This window comes from Ischnura elegans (genome assembly GCF_921293095.1).
Source record: "Ischnura elegans chromosome 13 unlocalized genomic scaffold, ioIscEleg1.1 SUPER_13_unloc_4, whole genome shotgun sequence".
In the NCBI taxonomy this organism is placed as follows: domain Eukaryota; kingdom Metazoa; phylum Arthropoda; class Insecta; order Odonata; family Coenagrionidae; genus Ischnura; species Ischnura elegans.
Window position 1 is genome coordinate 1051005 of NW_025791660.1, and position 26332 is coordinate 1077336.

Consider the following 26332-nt stretch of genomic DNA (forward strand, 5'->3'; position numbering starts at 1 on the left):
CATTGCTCTCTGCAAAGTTACTAAAATCACAGGTCAAAAATGACACATGACCCTTGGGACAGTCTGTATAACCTAAAATTGTTAATTAAATTTTTAAAATTTCAAACTTATGTAAAATTATGGTTTTCGGTCAACATTTTTTTTTAAATTCATGATCGTATGATATACTATTGTATACATTTTTAAACAAAAAATATTTTGCAAACAAACACTGGAGATATAGTTTAAAAAACTAAATGTTGTGTTTCAATTTTTCCTGGGGTTGTTTTCCATTGTTGAGGCATGAAACTTAGGGGAAACATAATTTTTGATGCATGTTAAGTATATATTTTTAATTTTTCAAAAGCTAAGGGGGCACTATTCACCATCTACACCTACTAGATACTTCATCAGCAATATTTTGAGACACAATGGACTCATGACATCATTCATCAGCAACCAAGACTTTTTGTCTACATGTGCAGGTGGAGAACAAAACTGTTGATTTCATCCCTTAAAGGTAATAATAACATTTTAATTCAATCAAAGTTGAATATACAACATGCTCCATCAAAATCAGTTCATAGAAAATAATTGATGCCTCTCAACAACCAACCTGGTTTGCAAACATCCTATACCCTCTACAAAGATGGTATCACTCGCTCAGTGAGCATAGGTGCGTAATCAGAGCAGCTGTATGCCCACATTATGTTCAGTGCAATGACCCATTCATTTTGAAATATTGCGTCAAGAAGGACACATCTCATTATTAGTAAAAAAAACTTTAGGATCTATGGGCCAAAACTTTAGGAACTGTGTTTTCCTTAATATTCCTTGAAAAAGCAACTAAAATATGTCAGGAAACGTAGGAGCTAGCCAAAACTTTGCACGTCAACATAGTGGAGAAGCTTTTCTTTAGCTAACATGATGAGTAACTGTGACTGTTCTAATGAAGAACTGAAACACACCTCAAGTTTACTTTTTCACATTTGACAAAGGAAGGGAAAAGGTATTGTTATTATGGTAAATGAAATTGGTTTATTCCATGGAGGACTGAATTTGTATAGTAGCAAACTGTGCTTAACAAAGCAAACGTGAACTTACCAAGTCATCAGTTGCCAATGGGTCCAAAGCATTACTTGAAATTCCAGCTGGATCCAGAGTGTACATCACAGGATAATTACCTTCATTGAGAGGGTCTTCAATCTCCTCCTCCACAGTTACCTAGAAGATAATGCTGGGTGCCAATCAATGGGGGCAAAATAAAAATGTAAATAATTATAAATAATAACAATAATACCTCCTCTTTCATCTGAGACCACTCAAGCTGGCTGAAATCATGTTTGCACAAGATTTTAGTGACAACCTAAAATGAAATGGCTGACATGACCAGTTTACTGACCACAACTTGGTGTGGAATGCTTCTCAATGTGCTAGCCAAAGAAGACGTGGGTAAATTCGACACCTTCCAACTCAGAAGTTAAACGTTCGAATCCCAAATGGGTGGCCTTCAAGCATCCAGGCCTCGGAATATTTGCGTGTCCTCAGATTGATTGTAAGACGACTTCCAAGTCCTGAATTCTATCAATCAATAAAGATGAAGCTATTGAATAGAGGGGACTTGGCCAATATGGCGTCGTGCACCAACGCATTATCGTGTCGATCATGCAATATTATGGTCGATTCGCGTGAAAAAGTTGTCTCGTGCCACTCCTGCGCATTTATTTTACATTATAAATGCTCAAATCTTAGTGAGATTGTATTAAAAGCCCTGAGTGAATCCAGGGAAATATTCTGGGCGTGTTTTTCCTGCCGCTCGGGTCAATCTCTTGTCAGCAAGTTGGCGGCGGACATTGAAGTTCTTAAAAGAGAAGTGAACGCGCTAAAATGCAACAATATTGTTACTGATATTCATACTGATACTTGTGCTACCAGTCTGTCCAACGGGATTCCGTTACATGCTGACCAAACGAATAATCGAGTGAAAATGTACGCCACGTCTGTTTCCGCCTCCGTGCAACCCCAAATAGTCGAAACTGAGAATACATTCGGCCCCGGGATACAACGGGCAAACTCACCCACAAATGAGTCCCAACGTCAGCGAGTGAAAGATTCTACGGATTCTCGTCACCCAAGTCATCACCCTGATCACCCGGCGGAAGCTGAGAGGAGTTCTAGCACTACGAGCTCGTCAAGTATGCCCCAAAACAACGCTGTTGACGACGCCTATCGCACAGTCATCAACAAGCGTCGAGGAAAGAAGCCCATCACCGGCACTGCGGATTCATCCGACGACTCGATCATCGGATTTCCGAAAAAGGTACATCTACACGTGTGGCGGTTCAAGAAAGGCGTCACTACCGATGATCTATCGTGTTATTTGAAAAATAAAACATCCATTGTGGCCGAAGTAGTTGAACTTGAAGCCAAAGGAGATTACGCGTCCTTTCGTGTGTCTGCCGATGCAGTTCATCTGCAGAAGCTTTCAGATCCCGCAACATGGCCAAAAAATGTTTCTGTGAACAAATTTATTTTTTTGAATAAGAAACTCATACATAGTGCTAATCTCACCAATCAACAAACCATGGTCGACAGGGTGATACCCAGCAATGATGTGTCGTGCACATCCTTGGAGCAGGAAGGTAACAATGGTAATGTTGGTTCTCAGGCATCCCCTATACTAACGAGGGCTAGAAACGGTATAATGAAAGGGAAACAAAAATGACTACATGGTAGTCATCCCAGAGAATCGAGTGTTAACTCACTAACTGTATACAGCCATAATGTGCAGTGCTTACGAAACAAAGTACATTTACTACCTCTCGTGACAGAACGATCACTTTCCGTGCTGCATTTAAATAAACAGTGCCTACGAAACAAACTTCTCGAACTTGAAGCCTTATTAGATACCTTTCATCCTGATGTGCTGTGTCTTTGTGAACATTGGCTGACCTTACAAGAACTTCCTACTATCTCACTTCATGGGTATATCGTTGCATATGCGTATGCCCGTACTAATCATAAAAACGGCGGCGTCATCATATTCGTCAAAACTAATCTAACAATTGTGTCACACCAATTTTCTAGTCTGCAACTAAATGAAGAGCGAACTTTTGAGTGCTGTGTTACTTGTTTAGCTTTAAATAATCATAAGAAGCTTTATATATTAAGTGTGTACAGATCTCCACTTGGTAACTTCACAGTGTTTCTAGATAAACTTGGCTATTTATTAGACGAACTTTATAATGTTGGTAACAACGTCCACATCATTCTAACCGGTGATTTTAATTGCAATTTACTAGTTGATGATAATTCATCTAAACATTTTTTGAGATTGCTTAAATCCTATAATTTAATGCCTACGATTACAGCTACACCCACCAGAATTACACCAAATTCACAATCACTGTTGGATAATATTGTTTCTAATAATATACACTTAACACTAGGAATACCGGACTTGACACCCCTCCTAGAACTACCAAATGGAGTCATTTTGACTCCTACCTTATAATTGTTTATTTTTCCAGTTTATCTATGTTTTTATTTATACATTGCTTTAGTTTATCATTATTGTTTATTATTGCATTATTTCAGACTTTATTTAAACAAAAAAATCATATTTTTTTAAAATGCGAGTTTCGACTGTATTGCTTTGAAATTCTTTTTTCCTACATGTTATGTTGTTTTAATAGGATTTTCACAGAGTAATTGGATAAAACAGCAAACATAGACATTTAAACACATTTTATCATCATGTTTGAATGATCAAAAATATTACCTAGGCTATATGGAAGTTGGGAAGATAATTAAATACAGCAAAAAAACTGCATTTGATAAGACACGCATTTGGGTAAGGTGCTTTACAGTTCAAGACTTGTCGTTCATTGTCCACAGTTTCCCACAGAAATACTTTTGGCAGGTCGTACAATTCCAAACTGAGCGATTCTTTCTGCACTTTGGTATTGCCTGGAAATATTTTTTTGCAGAATCCCGTCAGAAGAATATGCAGCATTGGACACGCCACGCTTTTGTCGAGATCTAATTTGAGTATCAGCCGACTCTGTATCGAGCTTTTTCAAAAGCGTCTTGCGCGAAATGTTTTAGGTAGTCTCCTTGTACACTGCCCATGAATACCTGCTAAGTCGGAAGTATTTTCCAACGAGTAGATAGGTCATCGATGAGTATATGTTCTTGTGGTAATAATGTGATTTCATTTCTTTTGGTACTTCTCTTCGAATTATTTACCTTTCCCATAATGCTAGAACCCTAGCTTTTTCGCTGTTCGGCGAGTTTGACTGAGGTAATGTAATTATCTACAGTAAAATTTCAGCCTTTTTCAGAAACGTTTGCATTAGTTTCAGTACTACTAAACGGCAATCTGCATGAAGTGAATAATCTTTTCCATCATTAGGGAAGGCATTTGCAAAATATTTGCTATCATTGTTAACAGCTAGCCAATATTCATGGCCGTATTTGTACCTCATATTCAATGGCATAAAATATGGCTATACATGCATCTAGCTCCCCACCGAAAAGAGTAAAATCTTCATAATTTTGTTTGCGTGCTTCCACAATTTTACATATATACAGTCAGTATACACGAATCGATAAATAATTGTAGATAATATCTTTGTTTTGTAACTCCTTATGAAAGGGAAAGTAAATGTAAATCACTGCATGTCTTTGGCACGTATTATGTCTGAATCTTAAGACTAGCTAGAAACGTTGTGAGGAATAAAATCTTTGACTTCGTCAGAGACGAAATGATGTTCCTTTTCGCATTCCGATTTACCTTCCGGTATAGAATGCAAAATAGAAAGGACTTCACGCATTAGCCTACTTCTTCTGGTCATACTGATAGTCAAGAAAAATGAAAGCCTTACTTCACTAGAGTTCTGCAGTCCATTCCAGAGTTCACTGGATTTACTAATGCGAAGGACAGCGCACGATTTTCCTGTGCGGCGCGCGACAGCCAGCGCTGTCAGAGCCGACAATGCTAGGACAATAACTTTATTTCATTCTACTGATTTATTTTCCTGGTTCATCCTTGTATCAATGGAAGGATACAAAGGTAATTTTTCAGGTCTGAAAATGAACTTCCACAAGATCAAGGGTGAAATAAAAGCGCTGCAGTGCAATACTGTGTAACAGTATTGCACTGCAGCGAGCCTGATAGGCGGGGAGAAGAGAGGGGTAAGGGATGAGGGCAAGACACGACGGCTTCTAAACACATGAATTTGAAAATGCTCAATATGAATAGCATATTCACCACATTATCGCAGGATAAAATTATATCAGGACATTCATATGGTTTGTAGTTCCAAACACGGACCCATAAAATTAGAAATGCCTTCAAATTCTTGCAAATATTGGCCTGAAAGCGAAATAATTATATATTTAAGCCATCGGTTGATTTAAATTAATTATTTCCATAAGAAGAAATAAACTCTTGAACAAATATTACTATTTGGCGAAAAGACGAGCAAAATACAATAGGGAGTCAAAATGACTCCCTTTGGTAGTCGAAGGTAAATTTAAAAAAATAAGTACTATTTTACTTTCTAGAACTATTTTGATCGCAAAGTTTTATTTCATGTCAAAAATGAATAAAAGTCACGAAATTTCAGGCCGGAATTTGGAAAATTATAGTCAGGGCAGAGAAATAAAAATCGCGAGGAGTCAAAATGACTCCATCGGTAGTTCTAGTGTTAAATAATGTAAATACTAAAGTTCTCAACTCCACCATATCTGATCACTTTCCCGTATTATCTTATTTAAACGTAGACCCACGTACACATTGTCAACATTCACATCTCACCAGAGTTTATTCGCAAGAAAACATTGACACATTTATATCCCTATTGGAATCCTCTGACTGGTCTGTTATATATAATAGCCATTCATTTGAAGCAAGTTTTCAATACTTTCATGACTGTCTTCAACACTCATTCGATGTTGCCTTCCCCCTCCGTCCTATGAGAAGAGCTGCTTTATCGCATAAAAAACCTTGGGTTACTGACCAAATTTGCCACTTTTCTGTCATGCTCAAAAATCTTTCTGCCAGAGTTAAATGCTCAAATTGTCCTCTCCTTCATGATGAATACAGGGCCAAAAAAAAGAATTATCGGAGATTATTGGAACTTTCCAAAAAATCCTATAACAATGAGAGGGTAATTTCATCTAGTAATAAGTCCAAAACATCTTGGGATATTATTCGAGAGTCAACGGGAAAGTTGCATCAGCACATTCTCCCTAGAATAGCTCAATCCTGTGATAATGCACACATTGATATCACAAATTTAGTAAATGAATTCAGTAACCTTTTTACAATTACACCACCGTTACCCACCTCTCTTACCTCTTCTGCAAACTTGCTCCATAGTCCAGAGTCTAGTGCTTTTTCAATTTTTATTCATCCTTGTACGGAATCGGATTTACAAGCTATAATTTCAACCCTAGCTAACAAAAACTTTTCGGGCCCTGATCACATTCCAGGGAGAATATTATATCTCTCTTATAGATGCATAAAGGAACCTCTTCTATTTCTGATTAATGAATCCCTTACTCAAGGGATTTTCCCATCTTCTCTCAAGCATTCCATTATTAACCCTTTATATAAAAATAAAGGCTGCCCCAATAATTTGGATAACTATAGGCCAATTGCTAAACAAAATGTCTTATCTAAAGTATTTGAAAAAGTATTCTACAACCAATTAATGTCTTTTCTGGATAAATATGCCTTAATCTCCTCAAATCAACACGGCTTCCGTAAAAATCGCTCTACTACATCTGCTCTATTCCATGCCACCGATTTTATTTTGTCATCACTTGACAACAATCAAAAAACTGTAGGAATCTTTTATGATTTCTCCAAGGCATTCGATTTTGTGGATCACTCTCGGCTACTTCGTAAACTTAATTATTTTGGAGTGAGAGGCATTGCCAATAAATGGCTTCAGTCATACCTCAGCAATCGGACACAGGCTGTCTCACTGTCTGTAAATGGCAGTATATACTCCTCCAAAAGTACTTCTACCACCGTAGGAGTTCCTCAGGGTTCAATCTTAGGCCCAATCTTATTTTTAATCTACATAAATGATATAGCTCATTCCCTCAGTAATATTCCAGCTTCTAAAGTCATATTATATGCTGATGATACGAATATTTTACTTTCTTCTCCAACTCAAAATGACATTATTATGAGCTCTAAAAATGCAAATGATAGTATTTTAAGCTGGTGTACAGCTAACAAATTGATTTTAAACACACAAAAGACACACACTGTTCAATTTTGTGGTAATAGCAATGTTCTCGAGAGCATCCTAATTAGATTGGATAAAAAGTCTATTGAGAATGTGTCCCACACAAAATTCCTTGGTGCATACTTATGTAGTAATGTCCTATGAGATGAACATTGACTTCTTAGCCAACAAACTAAGTTCAATCTGCTATCTATTAAGATACCTTAGGAACTCTGTTGATTTAAATATTCTTCTTACATTGTATTACGGTATCTTTTATTCTCGAATGTCATACAATATAATTTTTTGGGGCTCATCCCCTCATGCCTCCAAGGTGTTCACATTACAAAAACGTGCAATTAGAATCATTGCAAAAAAACCTTTTGATGCTCCCTCCAAGCCTATTTTTAAAGCACTTAACATTCTTCCACTCCCGTGTGTATATTTATTATCAATTTTAATTTTTGTACGTTAAAATCTTGATTTGTTTATGCTCAATTGTGATGTTCACAAATATGAAACTAGGAATTGTAATAACCTTCATTATCATTCCATTAGGACTAACAGATCAAAGCTGGGCCCACGCGAGCTGGGCCTCAGAATTTATAATAAACTTCCTGCGCATTTGAAATCAATTCAGTCGATGGAGTCATTCAAAAGGAAGTTAAAATCTTTTCTTCACGAGAAGAATTATTATTCTGTTAACGAATACCTATTTCATTCCTCCTATTAAGCATTAATATCCTGTGAACAAACAATTATTTATAATCTATTATATATATATATGCATTTTTTTCCTTTTATGACGTGTCTTATATCTTTTGCTGTAAGGTCTCTAGACATAATAAATTATTATTATTATTATTTTATATTTTTTTATGTTTTCACAGCATTTTTGCTGGTTTTAGGCGAGGTACGGGTATCACCAAGTACTCTCGTCTCTTTACTCTGTTTTAAAAAATTTTCTGACAATCCGGCAAGTATTTAAAATTGCTGCTTTTTGTATGGTAATAAACAAGTTTTTCGGCAGTCCAATAGTTTGAAGACCTTGATGGAGTGAATGAGGCACTACTCCTGTGGCGGAGATAATGATGGGTATTATGTGTACTTTATCTGATTTCCACAATCTCTTGATTTCATTTTTAAGTTCTTCATACTTTTCCATTTTGCTGGTGTAGGCTGTAGTGATATTATGCGAATTAGGTACGGTAATGTCTATCAAGTACGTTTCATTGTGAGTTTCATCTTGTACTACTAGATCAGGTCTATTGCTATGGACTGTTTTATCGGTAATAATTGAACGGTCATAATAAATCTTACAGTGGTCGTTTTCAAGGATGGTTTTAGGTGTGTACTTATAATAAGGAACTCCATTTTCTATGAGTTTATACTTCAGAGCTAATTTCTGGTGTATGATGTTGCATATTTGATTGTGACGGTGCAGGTAGTCTTTTTGAGATAAGTTAGTGCATCCACTTGTGATGTGCTGTATCGTCTCAGAGGCATTATCACATTTTCTGCATCTGTCATCCAATAAATTTGGGTTTTTAATTATATATTTTTCATAATTTTTTGTTTTCACCACCTGGTCTTGTATTGCGATCATAAATCCTTCTGTTTCTGGGAAGAGTTGCCCATGCCTGAGCCATGCGTGCGATGCATCTTTATCGATTTCAGGGGCCTCCAGGGCATGAGGGTGTCTTCCGTGAAGGGATTTAGCTTTCCATATTGACATTTTACTGTCTATAGTAACAGTGGTTTCACTAACTTGCATACTTTCGTCAGATAGGTTTAACGGTGTGTATTTATTGTCTGCGTCACAGATAGTTCTCAGGAGATCCGAGGTAGATTTCTTGCTGAAAAAATATTTCCGTAACTGAGAAAGTTGTGAGTTGTGCTGATTCTTGATGTCTACGATACCCCTTCCACCAAATTTTCTGGGCAACGTGCTCCTCTCTATATTTGAGCTTTTATGGAGCATATTTTTCTCTGTCATTTGGGATCGAATTTTTCTTTGTAGGTCGTCTAGATCTGTTTGTGACCATTTGATTATACCAAAGGAGTATGTCAGGAGAGGGATGGCAAAGGTATTAATTGAATTAGTGAGGTTCCTGCTGTTCAATTCCGTGCGAACAAGTTTCTTGATTCTATTTTGGAATTCAGTCGAAAGTTTTTGCTTTATCGTAGAGTGGTCTAGTCGTCTTGCTTGTCGGAATCCTAGGTATTTATAGGTATCTCCCTCATCCATGGCCTCTATTATTTGCCCATCCAGTAGTGGAATATCATTCCTTTGTACTTTACCTCGGAATATTGTGATAGTTCTACATTTATCTATTCCAAATTCCATGTTTATATCCTTAGAAAATATTTCAGCTAAACGGACTAATTGATTTAGATTATTATTAGATCCTGCATATAGCTTGAGATCGTCCATATAGAAGAGATGCGATAGAGTGTGGCATCTTGGTTCTTTTCCTTTTATTTTGACTCCATATTGAGTATTATTCAGGAGGTTTGATAGAGGGTTTAGCGCAAGGCAGAACCATAACGCACTCAAGGAGTCACCTTGAAACATTCCCCGTTTGATTTTGATATTATTCGTCAGCAAAAGACCCTCGTCAGTTTTTATGTGCAAGATGGTGCTCCATTTTTTCATCACAGTATGGAGACATTTAATAACTTCTGGGTGAATTTTATAGATGTTTAGTACTTCAATAAGCCAGGAATGGGGAACAGAGTCAAAAGCTTTTTTGTAATCTATGTAGCAACTGTGTAGGTTCCTATTCTTTTCTTGTATTTGTTTAAGAATAATTGAATCAATTATCAACTGTTCCTTGCAACCTTTGCTTCCTCTGTGACACCCCTTTTGCTCTTCCGTAAAAATGTGGTTCTCATCTATATGGTTGTTACTTCTGTTATGCAAGAGGTGAAAATTTTATAAAATGTTTGTAGACAAGTTATCGGTCTATATTTTGATGGATCGTTACATGCGACTTCTTTTGGCAATAAATATGTTTTACCTTCCATTAAAAAAAACTGGAATATTTTCTGGAAACTTCAAAAATTGGTTTATATATTTCAGTAGATGCTTATGGCAGCTGGTGAATTTTTTGTACCAAAAGTTGTGTATATTATCACTTCCTGGACTTTTCCAGTATTTTATTATTATTATTATTATTATTATCATTATTTCTTCATATTTATGTAGAATAAGGACCATTTACTTCATCAACATTGTAGGGCTATCTGACCCTTGGAACATCATCAGCCCCAGAATAAACTGTTGTTGCCCTGCATGTGCATAATCAAGCCTAAATATGGCCAAATTTTTAACTAAACAGCTCCTACGGCTTGCATGCCCTACACCCTCAAAAACACTGTGGCTAGTTGTCATCTACTTTTCTACGTTATTCTGCATATAGAGGGAGAAAAGCTCACATAAATAGTTTTAAAATGTACAGGAACACAGCAGAATGGTAATAATACAACCACATCATATCCATCAAGTGAAATAAATAACAAATTGGTTGAAATAAAATAATAATACTAAGTGGCATGCATGCTCCTTGCTTATGCTAATATATAGCAATATTTATATGTTTAGCACTAGGTGTGCTTTTGAGAAACCAGTTGCTCCCTTACTTTAATCATAGAAAACATATTTTCACAATACTATTAGACAATTAATTTATTGAACTACAGAAGGTAAAAGTGAAAAACCTTGAAAAATGACGAACCTTGTTTATGCAACGTAAGTTCTTACATCAATGATGATATTTGCCTTGTACCTATCACTAACATGTACAGACCAATTCTGAAGTTATTATAGACATTACGGCTCTACTTTTGCCTGTATATAAAAGTATATGTGGCGATTAATAATGAACCGACACAACTTGGCTGACAATAACAATTGTTTATTTAACTTGAGTCATTGCCCTGACAATACACCTGAAAGTTATCAGACATCATTCCTTAGTTTTATAGTTAGGTCCCATTATGCAACCAGAGCGGAAAATCGGCGCTGCACAGTCGTTTAAGCCATTTCAGAAAGCATGGCAAAGGAATCACCCCACCGATCAAGTAGGTAGGACTGATGTCTTGTTATGAAATGACAGATGTGCATGGTTAAATTACTGCTCGGTCATGTGACCGAGGAAAGCAGGCCTAAAAGAGTTTTCTCATAATGCCACATGTTGGGCAAGAGCAAAGCGTTAATAGTTCTGTTTCTACTGTTAACCAAGAAATGTTCTGACATTTTTGTATACCTTAGTTGCAATGCAGTCACATCTAAGTCCACTTTTTTATTTGAAGGTAAATAGTTGTAATGAAGAGGATAACGTAATTGGCCAATTACATTGGTGCATGCGTGCAGCCGGCTTGAGTGGCCTCTGGTAAAAGAAAATTCTCTGAGGTACTTTCAGCAATTGCATCGGTCATAGGTGTTGAGTCGCTGCTGTGGATGCTGTAGCAGGCAGGCTGCATGTTACAAACATAATAATGGCAGCATGAATTCTCCAATACAGTAGGAAGCATTCCTTTTTAAATACTGAGTCATGTCACCTTTGAATTCGTTCATTGATTCATATATCTGTATAACTTTACTTATTACTTTATTATTTTTTCTTATACTGCTCAGAATAACATCAACTGAGGGGCAAATCAGTCAGAAATTGAGTTGAGTCAACTACTTTTGGGATTCCCACCAGGTCATTCTATCCATGCTGGCCAACGTTCCAGGCTTCGAGTCGGGGCTTATCCTCAGGGCTGCTGAATATTCTTTTATCACAAACAAATAAAAAAACATTTATCACTGAGAATGAGCCCCAAGTTGTAGCTTGAAACATAGACTAATATGGATAAGTTATCCTGATTGGAGTCCTGAGAAGAGTTTGCCCACATTATCTGCTGAGAAAGCATCAAATAATATTTCCAAAAATGAAATTACTAACCTCAATTTAATCCGTGTAATAGACAATGATTTTGGAATATGTTATGAGCAAAAATACACATTATGTGATCAAACGGAAATTTAAGCAACACGATCTTCAACAGCAGTGAAAACTTTCAGTTCTAGACTAGAGGGATCTACTGCAGTTAACCACTGAGGAGACCTGTCCATTCAGTCTCTACAGTTCACTTCATTTACCCTGTGCAGCACGTCTCCCGTTAATTAAAATGGAAAAAACACACCCCAATTTTTATATTGATTTAGCCAAGTTCAGAACCTACTCTTTACAATGATAACAACAATGGCAAGCATTGGTGCATGAATCTCACGCTAAGTACCATCTGAAATTACTTAATGCTTTATTTTTCAGTAAACTGGCTTTTGGTGGAGTTAGGTGATATTGAATGTGAGACAGAGATTAAAACCTTATCAGTAAACATAAGTACTACAACAATAGTATGATGGAATGCATAAATATTAAGAAGTTTTTATAGAATGAAATAAGCAGCAAATTAAGTCATGTTACAGACCAAAAATTATGTTGTTCCCTATTTATAGGGTTTATTTCTTGCCCTACACGAATTTCAAAACGTATTTCAGCTTTTCTTCAAATAATAGATAAATTAAGGCTAAATATGTCTTTCTGGATGAAGGGATGATGAGTGCTGAGCTTTCAGTTTCTTCCCAAAATATGCAATAGGGTTTTTAGGATCACAATAATTAGCATTGACAAGGTTTGAATTACATGGATTTTATCACCCTTTATAAAATTTTAGATGATATGTCTATTAATCGATCATTTTCCCTTGAAACTTATGTTTGTATACCATCACTGACCCAAGTAGCCAATTTTGTGAACCCATGTCACACCCTTTGCCTGAAGCAACGACACCTGTATTTTAACTAGACATTCCTAAGTTTCTTGCTTCGTTAACGTGGACAGCTTTGTTTCCCAGAAACAAAACATCATCATTGCCATCAGAAAGTGATGATTGCAATGCAATAACTAAAAATAGTACCTTCGACTTACCAAAGGCTACTGCCATAAGGGGAGTTGTAAGTACAAAGTAGGCATTGATAATGAGGACTTTGAGTAAATACCAAGGTAGGTAGCTAGGAAGGTCTTCGTTAGGCACACGTAACCATTATATGTACGTAGTTAGGTGGAAAATTAAATTATCAGTGAGCCTAGGAAGAAAAGTTCACCACGCATTAAAATGACATAATATGTATCAAAATATTTTAAACTTTCTTCACCTATGAGAGATGAAGGAAAGAGATACTCTTGAATGATTTATGGCACGCAAATATGTACACAGTAATTAAGTCTGATCACATGCAATTCACATCACAACTACCATGTTATCATCGAGACCCTAGAAGTATGTTGGAATCAAGGCAGTGATGTCACATGCCTTAAACTTTAATTCTTACTCAAGTAATGAGAATGCATCTTGGATGCTACCAATGGAGAGTGTAAACTGCAAAATAGTCAAAGGGACAACATAAAGGAGACACTATTCCATCCTGTGGAAGACTAATTTATATTTTCATTTGTAGTGCATTATTATTTGTTTCAAAAAATGACCAGAGCAAAACAACAGGTGCAGAGAGATTAGTGTTTTCCCATTATTTGCAATGGAGTTAAGTAAAATCCACATTATCTGTGAATCCATTTCGAGATAGACTGAATTTCAAGAAGTCTTTCATGACATTATCTCCTTAAGACAGTTACGAAACAATTTCTAAACATAACTCTAGTAATTTTTTTGCTTCATATGAGCAAATCAAGACATTCCATGGAAGAAAAAATTCTTTTCATCAAATATTTGATTCTACTACAGGTGTCCCTTACCAAAAACTACATATATGTTACAAAAAACGTCATGTTAAGGAAATTTAGTGATAGGAAAGAAGCATATACCATTCCAGCAGTAAAAATTCCACATTCTGGATCATTGACCGATTTGTTTGTTGGCTGTTTTACATCTATGGGTATCGATGCAGTTGACATGGCACAATGACGGAAAAATCCAAGTGATTCAAGATTGGAAACTACACAATCTTTGATAAGGCTGGTTTACACTCGGCACGGAATTGCTCAGGTTGGAATGGCATTTATCTCTAAAATGGCGTGGAACTGAACAAATGTATGAACGGCATGAGAACAAGGGCTATTTATCCATCTTACAGCCATGCATTCGCGCATGTGCTCTAGCATTTCCATCCTATACAAGACACAATATTGACTGCACCTTTCGTACACTCGTAAGATTGTGCTACAGAAAAAGTAAACCCAGCTCTACAGCTTCAATCCTGAAACATGAAAATAGTCTCTTATGGCCATAACCTAAGGATCAAGTAGCAGGTCAAAACAAATATTGTGTTGGTTTGCTGGAACGGAAGAATTCATAGTAGTGACCAAAACGAGCCTCTAAACGGGAAACCCATTACATGCACTCAGATCCGAGCAAGTGTTTGTGATGGGTGAAGGTGCTTTGCTAGGGTTTCTTCGGTAGAGTCACATGCACTCAGTGAGAATGAGAGTTGATGGGACGTTGCAACAGTTTCTTTGGTTCAGAGACACACACTCACGCAACATAAAGGAAACGTGCTTCCTCATGTTTAAATTACTATTAAGGACTATTTTTATGCTTGATCCATCTATCTTTTGTAGATTCAATTACTAAATGAATAAGTTGAATTTGGGTCTCAATTATGCTTCCCTTACTTATAATAAAGCTACATGAGGGTTCTGGCTACTTCCTATGCTGAGGTCAAGCACGAAGATTGATTGAAGAAAAAGAGAGCAATTTTGAGATTCAGCTATGCTGTAGCAAAGACAATAGGCTCGAAAGGAGAATTTAGATTGTCCACCATAAGACTCCTCCATTGGATATGTGACATTTCTCTCACAAGAATGGTGGTGTAAGAAAGCTAAGATCCACATACATGCCTATGTAGATTAGGGCAGTTACACTTGTTGCCTCATGTTGTGCAACTGATGGTTACACACAGGGTGACCAGATTTTCCAATTAATCTGGACATGTCGATTAGGACATGATCTCAATTTGAAAAATTCTACTACAAGAACATTTTCATAACTTAACATTAATATTATTGTATCTGCCTATATATTTGGTTCATTGATGTGGAATTCTTCATATATTTTTTAATTTATTATTGAGTGGTTTCATTAAATGTGTTTTTAATCTTTTCTATGGTCTACCATCTGTGATGTTCTACATAAGAATATAGTTAATGGGTTATCCCATACATGAATGAAATGAAATAATGTACTGATGACGCCTTCATATAGGGTAACCAGACATCCGGGTTGGTCCAGACATGTCATCCTTTATAGATACCATGCCTGGGCAGATTTTTAAGAATGGTGAATAGTCCTCCTTTTTGAAAATTATTATTATAAGTATATAAATGTGTTTATAGCCACTCAGAACTCTCAACAAAATTTCTGAATATTTCTTAACCCTTTAACAGCAGAGTTTTTTTTTTGAGTTTTATTTTGTTTTTCGGTTAAAAACTGCTTAATTACTTCCCAAGCATTCAGATAAACATTTAGTTTTAAAATTCTGTTGATTCGTTCTTGCTAGAGGGGGTGTGCCCATATGGGCACGCTAGCCGTTCCGGCCACTGGTCTGCATTCTGCAGAAGAATTGCTCGAACCATCATAATTCTCATTTTTACTGCGTGATATACCATATATTGTAGCATTAACCTAAAATAATTCTTTTATTTGGCATTTTGAAGTAATTTCAAATCATTATACATACATTATTTTTTCGGTTTAAACATTTTTTTGGCTGTCCAAAGAACTTTACAGTATAAAACTCAGTTTTGAAAACAGTTATAGAATGAAAAAAAAACACATTTTCAATGTCATTTGCCCTGATGAGGTCTCCGGTATAGGAGAAGAAACGTAGGCCATTTTAATAACCTGATGCGGGATATTCCCAAAAAATCTATAAATCTACAAACATGGGCCGCGAAACCTTTAGTAATTTGACATTATCAATGAGTTAATTAACAAAATTAGTCCTATATTGCTTTGTCCTAGAGTCTTTGAATGCTATAAATTGGGTTTTCAATTGCCGAGTATTATAGTTAGAATTTCATTGAAGGCAAGGCCAAGGCACTTATCACATTCTGAGCCCACGTGGGAGGAATATTCTTCATAAGAACATCAGCGTCTATCAAACGGGACAAATTGGTTATCACTGCCATCATACCTTATGTCATCAGACTTTCTATGATTGGTTGCACATGATAGGGAATATTAAATACGACCGCCAGGTCCGAGAAAGGTACATCTTTGTTACAAAAACACTTGTGAAATCTCTCACCTAAAGGCTTACTGCGGTATATTTGAACCAGAATTTTCCATACAGATCCAGGCATTTACAACGACAGCATCAAGGAGATAGCTTCATGTGGACCATCACCATTTTTTTCTCTGATAACATTCCTTTACCTGTTGATATTTTGATCCGTGAGATCAGTTCCGCCCATCTAAATATTGTAGCTAGAGACCACTGCAGGCTGCCTAACTTGCACCATTTTGAAGTAACATGTGGGAATCTCGTGACCTTTGTGAGTGGGTGTACACATGGGCAAGGTGACTTGACAGTCACTACCGAATTCTATCTAACAACAATATTCCCTTTTTTATCCGGTGCGAAAGCATGGGAACAGTGGGGCTGCTTAGCTAGCTGTTTTTTCGATCAATGGGATACCTTTGGTATCATTTTTCTCAGAAATGTTCCAGTACCCTCATATCCTTGAGATTTTAACTGACTCATAAAAGGAAAGCTAGTAAACAAACTGTCAAAATAAATGGAAAAGGTAAGATTTATTGCTTGCTCAACTAAATTGTCCGACATGATAAGCAAATACGAAGAGCATTTACCTACGAATTTATGGTGGTTATTTTTTTCTTCAACACTCAGTCCCTGCTATATGCTCCTGTTCAGGACTAAAACTGACGGGAGCTTGTAATGGTTGCTTGTTAACTTTTGCCTTGATTGTCTCCTTGCGACTTAAAACCAGGGATTGGACTCAGTTCGAAAATTTGGCCACGAGTTCATTGTGGTCGATGTGATCAAGGTTCAATCTACTTTTTATTGCTTCAAAGTTTTATACGTGATACAAAGCACCTCACCATGAGCTTCTTCATTGTATTTATTGAACATCCTTTCCCCTTCTACCATGCCCTTGATTTTTGGGTATGTATACCAGTGGTAGAAAATAGACCTATCATTCTTCATACTAGATAGTTGAGCAAAGTATAACACAAGCACCATGAATAGAAGTGATGAATACTATAAAATGTATTTTTGTACTAAAAATTAATGGAAATATTGCAAAAAAATACAGCAAAAAATATTGAAATCGTTAAAATCGAGTGAAATGAGAAAAAAGAAGGATTGACAAAAACTTAGCGTTTTAGATCAAAATTATTTGATAACAGACCCAATAACGACATTTTTGGCGAAGGATACCTGCCAAAAAAGACACCCCTGCCTACCGGCTAGCATGCCGATATGGGGTCACCCAATAATAAATTCAAATTCCTTGTCTCATACGAAAGATATCACAATGCTGGCAAAAGAAACCGAAGTTGATAACATTCATTATGAGGATAATATCAAATACTTAGCCGAGTATCAAAAATAAAAAGGAAAAATATTGCATTGATCGAAGACACTTTGTCATTTTTTCTCTTTTGCCTCCTCGAACAGAGTGAGTAAGAATGCCTATCATGCCACAGTCAACTGCTGGCATGAATGCTGACCGTAAGCACATGAACCGAATAAAGTGATACATCGTCATCATTTTTTGGCGAAGACATCATGGTCTATAATGTTTGGGTCAGAATTTATATGAAATATTTTAGACTACTGCAGCTGTGACCATACAGGCACGCTAGCCGTTCAAGGGTTAAGCATACCACCGTAAAATACAACTGCAGAAAGGGTATTTTCCCTAATTTCAACTCAGTGGACCACCGAGAGAAACTAACTAAACATTGCCTCAGGCCGTGTCACAATCCATAGGGTGCACCCTATGTTGTTGTGCTCTAACACTCTTATTGGCTCTTTTGCTCTTTCCTGCTCTGACTGCAAGCGGTACCACTACTGTACAGTGGCGATTTCAAAACCGAAAAAAGTTGACTAGTGAATTTTGGCGTTAAGGCAATGTCACTATTGTTGTCCATTAATTATTGCAATATTTACTGCACTAAATGTAAATGTGGAAGTGATAACATACATAAATCAGTGGCAATAAGGAGTGGATGTAATTGTAAAAATTACACTTCACAATAAATTTATTAATTTTGGACAACAAATTTCGTACAGCATAATGTTCAGAAAAAAACTGAAGTGGTTTTAAAACAGAAAACAATTTAATACATGTGTACTTATAATTTAAAATATTAATCACTGTGAATAGCTACCCATCATAACATTTTACATGCAGTAAGTTGAAAAATTTAGGGTGCCTAGCCAACCAAAGAAGAAAAATTCTTCCGTTATTTGTGATTTTTCCAGTGAAAGTTTTCACGTTGATGTTAAATGATTACTGTGATAGATAAGAAATTTATAAGGCAAAGGAATGAATCAGTTTACACACTCTTCATAATAAAATTTAATTTAATCATTTAAATTTATTCAATGCAATTCAACAAGCTACATCAACATCATAACTAACTGATGTCACCTGTCCTATTCCACCACTTTTTGGAATCTTAGTTGAGACAAGAGTGTTAGGAATTTCGATGCTGTAGTCTTGTCTGACATTCGATGTTTCGATGCAGCTGTAAAAATTCCACTCAGCTACTGCACTCATGTCTATGACAAACACTTTTTGCACCAGAAAATGGGCATCGAACTTAAAAAATTATGCCTGAAAGCAATTTTAACTGTCAGGCTGGAGAAAATTTTCAAGAGTAATTCATGCATAATTCCAGACACTTAAAATTCAATCACAATTCCTCATTTTCCCGGTCACTGGACATGCAGAGATTCACATGTATTCTAGATTAACTTGAATTTGATAACCACTCCATTCATTATGATCAATTTAAAGAACCAATTCACCACCTTAAAACATATCCTGTCTGAATTCACATAATGAACAGAAATTTCTACCTCTAGCGGTCGTAGCCAAAGTGTTGAAGAGCAAGTAAGGGTGAATCCTTGCCCTCCCTCGTGCTCTTCGATTATGCACTCTTCAGAGCAGGATCGTAGTGAACTGGAATCTCAATAGGTGACATCAAATCCCAAATGTGACCATCAAAAAGTGCTGAGTACAGCGCAAGTGCATTTACAGTGGATTGGAACATGGCCTCAGTAAAAGTTAAAAACTTAGCACTGTCAAAAATGCAAAACTTGCTTGAAAAATTAAATCCACAAACAAAAACAAAACCACAGTGCTAATTAACTTCTTTTGCTCTAAATTATAAATTTGCAATTACGTTTCAAGCGTCCTGCTTATCCTCCATTCATCCTTTCCTTTTAATCCTTTCTCACTAGATGTCTGGCCGAGCCAACAGGCATTTTTATTCATAAAACATCTGCCACTGTGTACAGTTGGGATATTAGTCTGGTATCCAGGTGGATTTTTTTTATGAATGAGACATTTTCCTTCTTATTGAAAATCATGATTTTTTGCATAGTTTATCTGTTACCAGGTACCTAGCAAGCTGTAAAAAATGCAAATATAGCTCGAGAATAATTTTTCCACAAAATATTACAAAATCATAGGTCTAATTAATTTATACTGTTCTAATTTGTGAAGTTGCCGTTATTTTTCAAGTTGCCTACTTTCTCCTTACCTCATTTTTAACACATTCCGTGTGGAACATGTCAATTGACGTAGTCCCTTCCAAGTCAATATATGTAGCTAGTCAATACAAGTGCTCTACCAGTCGGGCCAGGAGGCCATTCTCCGCCTTCATAAGAATCTAATAGCCATTCCCAAGTTTTTTGATTGTGCGTATGACCTCCAGCAAGGAACACTTTTTCGAACCGTGCACGCCTTATGTAAATAGCAGTGTTTGAACCGAAGGTATGTAATGGAAAATTCCCTCTTTTTCTTATTTTATCGACCGATTCTGACGACCTTCTTGAAAATCGCATCCACAATGAATGTGTTAACAGCTAGCTAGCTTATACAAATACATAAATTCCTCGAGAAAAATAGATACACAAAAAAATATATAAAATCATACTGCAAATTTATTTCATTGTTCCAAACTATAAAATTGTCATCATTTTTCAATTGGCCTACTTTTCCTCTTATTGCCTATTTAATTGGGAGCTGCCCTGCATTTTCACCTCATGGCATCTGGTCTCCCTATTCCCACAAGTGAAGGTGACTTTCTGTAGAAATGCATCCATATACACAGCACAAAGCCACTTATGTAAAACAACCGAGTAAATGTCAACAACTTAGGGTCATTAAACTCAGGTTTCACTGTGGATGAGAATAAAACTTACCAACATATTAGATCCGAGTTGTTGGGAGTCTTCCACAGGAATGTATATTTCAGTCCTTTGGGCTGAGCAAGTGAGATGTGAGGTGCCTTCTATCTCATCTTGAATGAAGTCTTTTGTGTCAGCAGGAGTCCCCAAATTCTCATCAGCTGTCTCATCCCATTGGATACTCTGTGGAGAAAGTAACTGTGATAAACTCACCTCTTTCAATTTAACAAATGAAGCTTACTCGTACTATTGATGAAATAGGATTTTCAATGTGATATCCAAGCATTTTTGTAAAGCCTGACATGTTTCTCTCAATCCAAAACTCAAAAGCTTTTTTATGCTGCTGAAACCAAATTAGGCAGGAAAATACTTGGTATAATCAGTTCACATAGTGGCCGTATTACAACATACATGAGGCAAGGAAGAAAGAAAATACACAACTTTTTTCAACACATGTGTCTTTAAATGTGAATCTTTGATGTGGAATATGTTTTTGATTCATTTCTATTGTAATTGAACTCCTGTTTCTATGTACTCAAATACCAACCCAGGGAGGGAAGAGATATATCTCATATTTTGGCCACTATCTTAGGCAGAAGGGTATGAAATCAACAGCCTGATATTGGATGGGAGACTTAAGAAAAGCGGTAAACAGGATAAAAAATTGTTCTAGGACTCAAAACATTATAGAAGAGACAGCAATAAGAGATATATGGGACCAATTTCAACGGACAAGAGAGCAATGCCTGAACAGCCAATGCACAGAATAGTGTACGGCATAGCAAAGAAGACAAATGAGAATCTAGGAAATTCTGACAAGTCCACTTCAATCATCAGGTGGACGAAACCTTACTAATTTAGGTGATTTTTATATTTTTAAATCTCATCGCTTAGTAAGGTAAAAAGTAAATACAGCTAACATGCTTTTTCAGCTCTAGATTTAGGTGAAAAATTTCTTCGCCAAAGAAACCTGTATTGAGTTGAAATTTTATCAGAAAAAATTCTAAAACAACTAGTTCATTAAACAAAATTTACTTACAAAGTGGAACACCAATCCATTCCCTGTACAGAGAATCACTAAAGAAGTTAAATTTCTAACAAAATTACATATCTGAATAGAATATTGAAGTTGAAAAAACAGACCTCAAAATTTTCATCATTATCAAAATACCCAGTGTAAATTTAGCACAAAACATTTTTCCTCAACAACCCCAAAAATATGCAGAATATCAGATTCAGTGATCATCTTAGTTGGTATTCAAAGAAAAAACCTAGGGATTTTAAACACCAAAATTTCAAACGCATAATGCAATTTTAACTAATATATTATTTAAAGCAACTTTATTTTTATGCAAAAACGAAATTATTTGTAATAGCTGAAGTGACATAGATTGTTTAAGGAAATATAATGTTCTCATATCAACATACATTTTGCTAAAATAAAAATGTAAACATTACCCTGTAACAAAGTAACTGTCCAACAAACTAAACAAATCGCTACTCAAAAGATACATCACATCCATTTTCTCATTGTGTTTAATTTTATGTATAAAGTTTAAAACGTTAGTAATGACATTTTTTGCAACTATCAAGTTCAAAGCTGAAATTTAATTTCAAATACTGGGCCACTTCTATATACATTGCACCTCTAATCTTTTCGCATAACAAGCCGTGAAAATCGAGAGAAGTTTTTGAACTGTCAGCACGTACGTTTTATAAAAAAAATAAAGAAAACCTCAAGATTTCACATTTTGTGTGTGTGTAGTTGAGCCTATGATTGGACACTAATTTTCAGCTGAGTTTAAGTTCACAATTACGATTAGCAGGGGCCTAAGTCCGTAACTTGAATTCTCCTTTCTCCGGAGACTCTGTACTCTCCCGTAGTTTTCTCCCGACTGTAGTCCGTAACTTGGCGGAGAGAACATCAGTTCCTGGCCGCTACCGGAGAAAACTCTAATTCTCGGTATCGGACAGGAACGGCAGGTAGGTATGAAAAATATTGAATCCGAAGCCGGCGATACCGTGAAGAACCAATAGAAAAGCTTTGTTTCAAATAAAAAAAACGAGAGGGAAATCAAACGATTCTCACCTGTAATAAGGGCTACTCGTTCATCATTAAAGTTAAACTTTCAAATAAAAGAAATTGATGCATCGAAATTATAATTGATAGTGGATAAATCGATTTAAATCCATCGCAGATATATTTGTTCATTAGTACACACGAAAGAGTATATTATACCATTGAAAAAGGAGAGACTAATGCGTAACACCAAAGCATTTTTATGTTTTAGATGTAGGTAATCTTGTATACAAACGGCCGCTGTATTCATTGATGATATATATGGCATATTTTTTTGCACTTCGGATGCTTACTTTCATTGGTGAATGCATGATGAGTATGGAAAAACATAACTATCAACGTCAGTATTACATGCATTTATCCTCGAAAAGCTGAAATACGCAATGTGGGAGAGGAAAAAGAAAATTGAAAAACTTTACTATGCAGAAAAGAATCGTAAAGAAAATAACGTTAAGATAAATGTGTGAATGGTACATATTTATTCTTGCAAATACCTACGTGCCAGCAATTAGTAACATATGTTACAATCTCCCAAAATGTTATAGTTTAGGAAACACAACAACCTGCCTCACTACTTTTAAAAATTTCAAAGACTGACAGCGTAGAATAGCGAAAACATGGGGAAAATGGTTTACTAGAGGTATATATAGAGAAAACAAAGCAAAATTACCCTTACTTGTACATATTTATTGCTCATCATATCACATATAGCACTACAACGCACACATTTCTATCTTTTTAATACTTATAATCATTATATTCGGAATCAACTGTTTCAATAAATATCTTGGCTCACAATAAATATAAAACACCATTATGTAACACTAATAAAACATGATAATCGGTTTTCCAATCACTTTGCACACACTAAAAGAATTTGCACTCCTTGAAGTTCGAAAGGATTCTTTACACCTCACTTCCTACTCATCACTAACGACTTAGAATCAGATTACGTTATTTCACATAAACATTGCGAAGACAATTAAATGAATAGGTTGAAACAAATTGCTAAACCAGTTATTGTAACACCAACAAACTTCGAATTTCACTATCACTCTCACCGTAACATGACCAAAACAAAAACAAACAACAACACAACGAAATGCGTGAAATGTAAACATTGCCAAAACCTCACATCTCACAACGGGAATTGGAAATAGATGCAATACGTAATAAAATCAAACAGAACTTAGAAGCGAACAAACGAATGAAAATTAACAGGCGTTCAATGTATCCCTAAAGTAAGACTAGTTCAAATATGAAACATATCCCCTTCGCAATACATAGTTAGATACCTTTCATCGTAATGTATACAGTTGATTCATCGTAGCCTAAATTATATACGTGCGAAATAATTTCGTCGAAGATGTTACATTCACAACACACTTCACTCTTTACTTCATCGTCTATGTGCAATCAATTCACTAAGGGGTACACTAAGGACACAAATTTTGTTCACTTATACTAGAGGCACAATGAAAGTTCACTGCACGTAGTTTCCTTGCAAATGCAGCCATACAAAAATTTCTATTCTTGTCACAAATTACACTACATAAGTTGCCTGCCTAACTTGAAGAATGCATTTTCGTGTTCTATTTTGTCACAAATACGTAAAAAACCATATTAGAATACAATTAGAACTGCAGTACGATCGCCCACAACGGTCCGCCATTGGTATTTTCCTCGTTTCTCCTATGGAGAAAATGAATCGCCGGGTCCCGGGCGGGTGACTCCCAAGCTCCCGTCCAGGGCGCGTCAGAGTCTCCAAATCGCGTTACGGACTTCAGTCGGGAGAAAGATACTCTCCAGGAGAGTCAGAGTCTCCGTTACTTGGAGAAAGTTTTCTCCGTTACCGTTACAGACTTCAGTTGGATGAAACTGGAGCTTCACGAGTCTCTTTTCTCCCAACTCGGGAGAAAACGAAGTTACAGACTTAGGCCCCAGGAACCAGTAAGAGATTTTTTTCGTTCGTTTTAACATGCTTCGGTTACCCAAGTTAGCACAAATATTTAAAGAGATGGTTTCATTGCGTTGTGGGTGCATAGCCATTTATGAGTTGACGAATTGGAATGCCCCACTTTGTTAGCCATAATTATTTTACGAGCACATAGCTGAATCAGACAACAAAACGTCTTTACTTATCATCACCAAAAACACCAACTGCAAGGTAAAAATCACTTTGCATGGAGATTGAGAAACAAAGCTTGCGGGACACTGGGCTAGTTTCACTACTCCGTCAACCATATACGGCGGCCTTGAAAGTAGTCCAGTATTATCAATTAACAAAAATAATGATCTATATATTTTTAATCTCTACTCAAAGCACTTTTTAAAATAAAGTTGGATTTACCACCTTCAAAAAGTGATACATCATTCTATTTCCTAAGTTGTGGCATCAAGTGAATAATCAATCACAATTTTGAGTTAATCCACAACTAATGATTCAACTGGATTTCTCACTGCTGTCGACACAAAACAAAGACTCTCACTTAACATTTTCCGAAACATTCCATGCACCAGTCTTCAAAAGAGAATAAACGAAAGTACTCACCCTAATGCAATTCCTCCCAGAAAGTTTTCTCAGCTTTGCGTCCGATTGTAAACAAGTCATTTTGAAAACACTGAATTCCGTGAGCTTTTTCAAACATAGTGGACACAGGGTGGTGGGCAGGCCATCTCCCACAGCAACCTAAGATAGAAATCAACACGCTATACATTGGAGAAGTGCGAAATGATGCTGATCACATGGAATGACTGAAGCAATATGACAAAGAAAAGTAAATAAGTTGTAGATATCGAACCACTTACTTCTAACCCGAGTAAACCATTTAAAGCATCCTTCACAGTCATTCTGCAAGCTACGTTGGAAGTGAATATGTTGTAAAAATAATCATTATTCTTCATGCATAGTCTGCACAAGGTATCCTCAGAATTCCTTCCTGATGAAGTGCTGAAAATCCCGGCGGTACGATTCATGTTTCAACTTCAATCACTCATTCAATCTTTAAATATGTTAAATCGTCGATGAAAGTATCAACACACGACAGAATGTGATCTTCAAATTCGTCACGGGAACTACGTACAATTCGATGATGTAGCCTATATTTAGAATGCTTACGGTGAAAGACAAGTTTAAATTTTAATAACTCAAAATCACCTGAACGAAAAAATACACAGCAAAATTGATATTATGGTCGACCTTCTACTTCACTGCAATAATCAATGTTAATATAAGATCATGCCATAAAGATTACTTTGCTTTCGCTGAGTGTTAGTTTTCATTTTTACCGCTAGAGACAGATATACATAGCAGGCCTCCAATCAAGGCGCGTTCCGGCAGAAGTGAATATTAAGTATGAGACGGAGTATGCCAATAAATTGAATATGGTTTGTATTTTTATATTCTTGGTACTTAAAGTTTTATTCTTCCTATCTTCTTTATAAAATATTCCACTCAAAAACATCACGTATATAATTCAAATGAAAAAGTTGTTTGCTAAGGCTTTCTTTCAAAGTTAATTTTAACGTATTTTTCTGAATCAATATCAATTGAAATATAATTTATCATTTACA

The 26332-nt window shown here is 36.1% G+C and overlaps 1 protein-coding gene across 2 annotated transcripts; it reads right to left on the reverse strand.

Moving 5' to 3' along the window:
* Positions 1 to 911: 911 nt before the first annotated feature.
* Positions 912 to 25980, reverse strand: LOC124173247. 2 transcript variants are annotated; one of them, XM_046552768.1, is made up of 4 exons: positions 25568 to 25980; positions 25311 to 25448; positions 20695 to 20862; positions 912 to 1203 (listed from the first exon to the last, which is right to left on the reverse strand). In XM_046552768.1, the coding sequence occupies exons 1-4, from the start codon at positions 25733 to 25735 to the stop codon at positions 1060 to 1062; spliced, it is 618 nt and encodes a 205-aa protein (XP_046408724.1). In that variant the 5' UTR covers positions 25736 to 25980; the 3' UTR covers positions 912 to 1059. The 2 variants fall into 2 exon arrangements, with proteins under 2 accessions (XP_046408724.1, XP_046408725.1); XM_046552769.1 differs by lacking the exon at positions 912 to 1203 and adding an exon at positions 20449 to 20613.
* Positions 25981 to 26332: the final 352 nt, after the last annotated feature.

Excerpts from the sequence above, each read along its gene's own strand:
- LOC124173247 (XM_046552768.1), bottom strand. The coding sequence starts at position 25,735 with ATGAATCGTACCGCCGGGATTTTCAGCACTTCATCAGGAAGGAATTCT. Across the intron at positions 25,449-25,567 it reads ATGGTTTACTCGGGTTAGAA|GTTGCTGTGGGAGATGGCCT; the intron begins GTAAGTGGTTCG and ends TTTCTATCTTAG. Across the intron at positions 1,204-20,694 it reads AACTCGGATCTAATATGTTG|GTAACTGTGGAGGAGGAGAT; the intron begins GTAAGTTTTATT and ends ATTATCTTCTAG.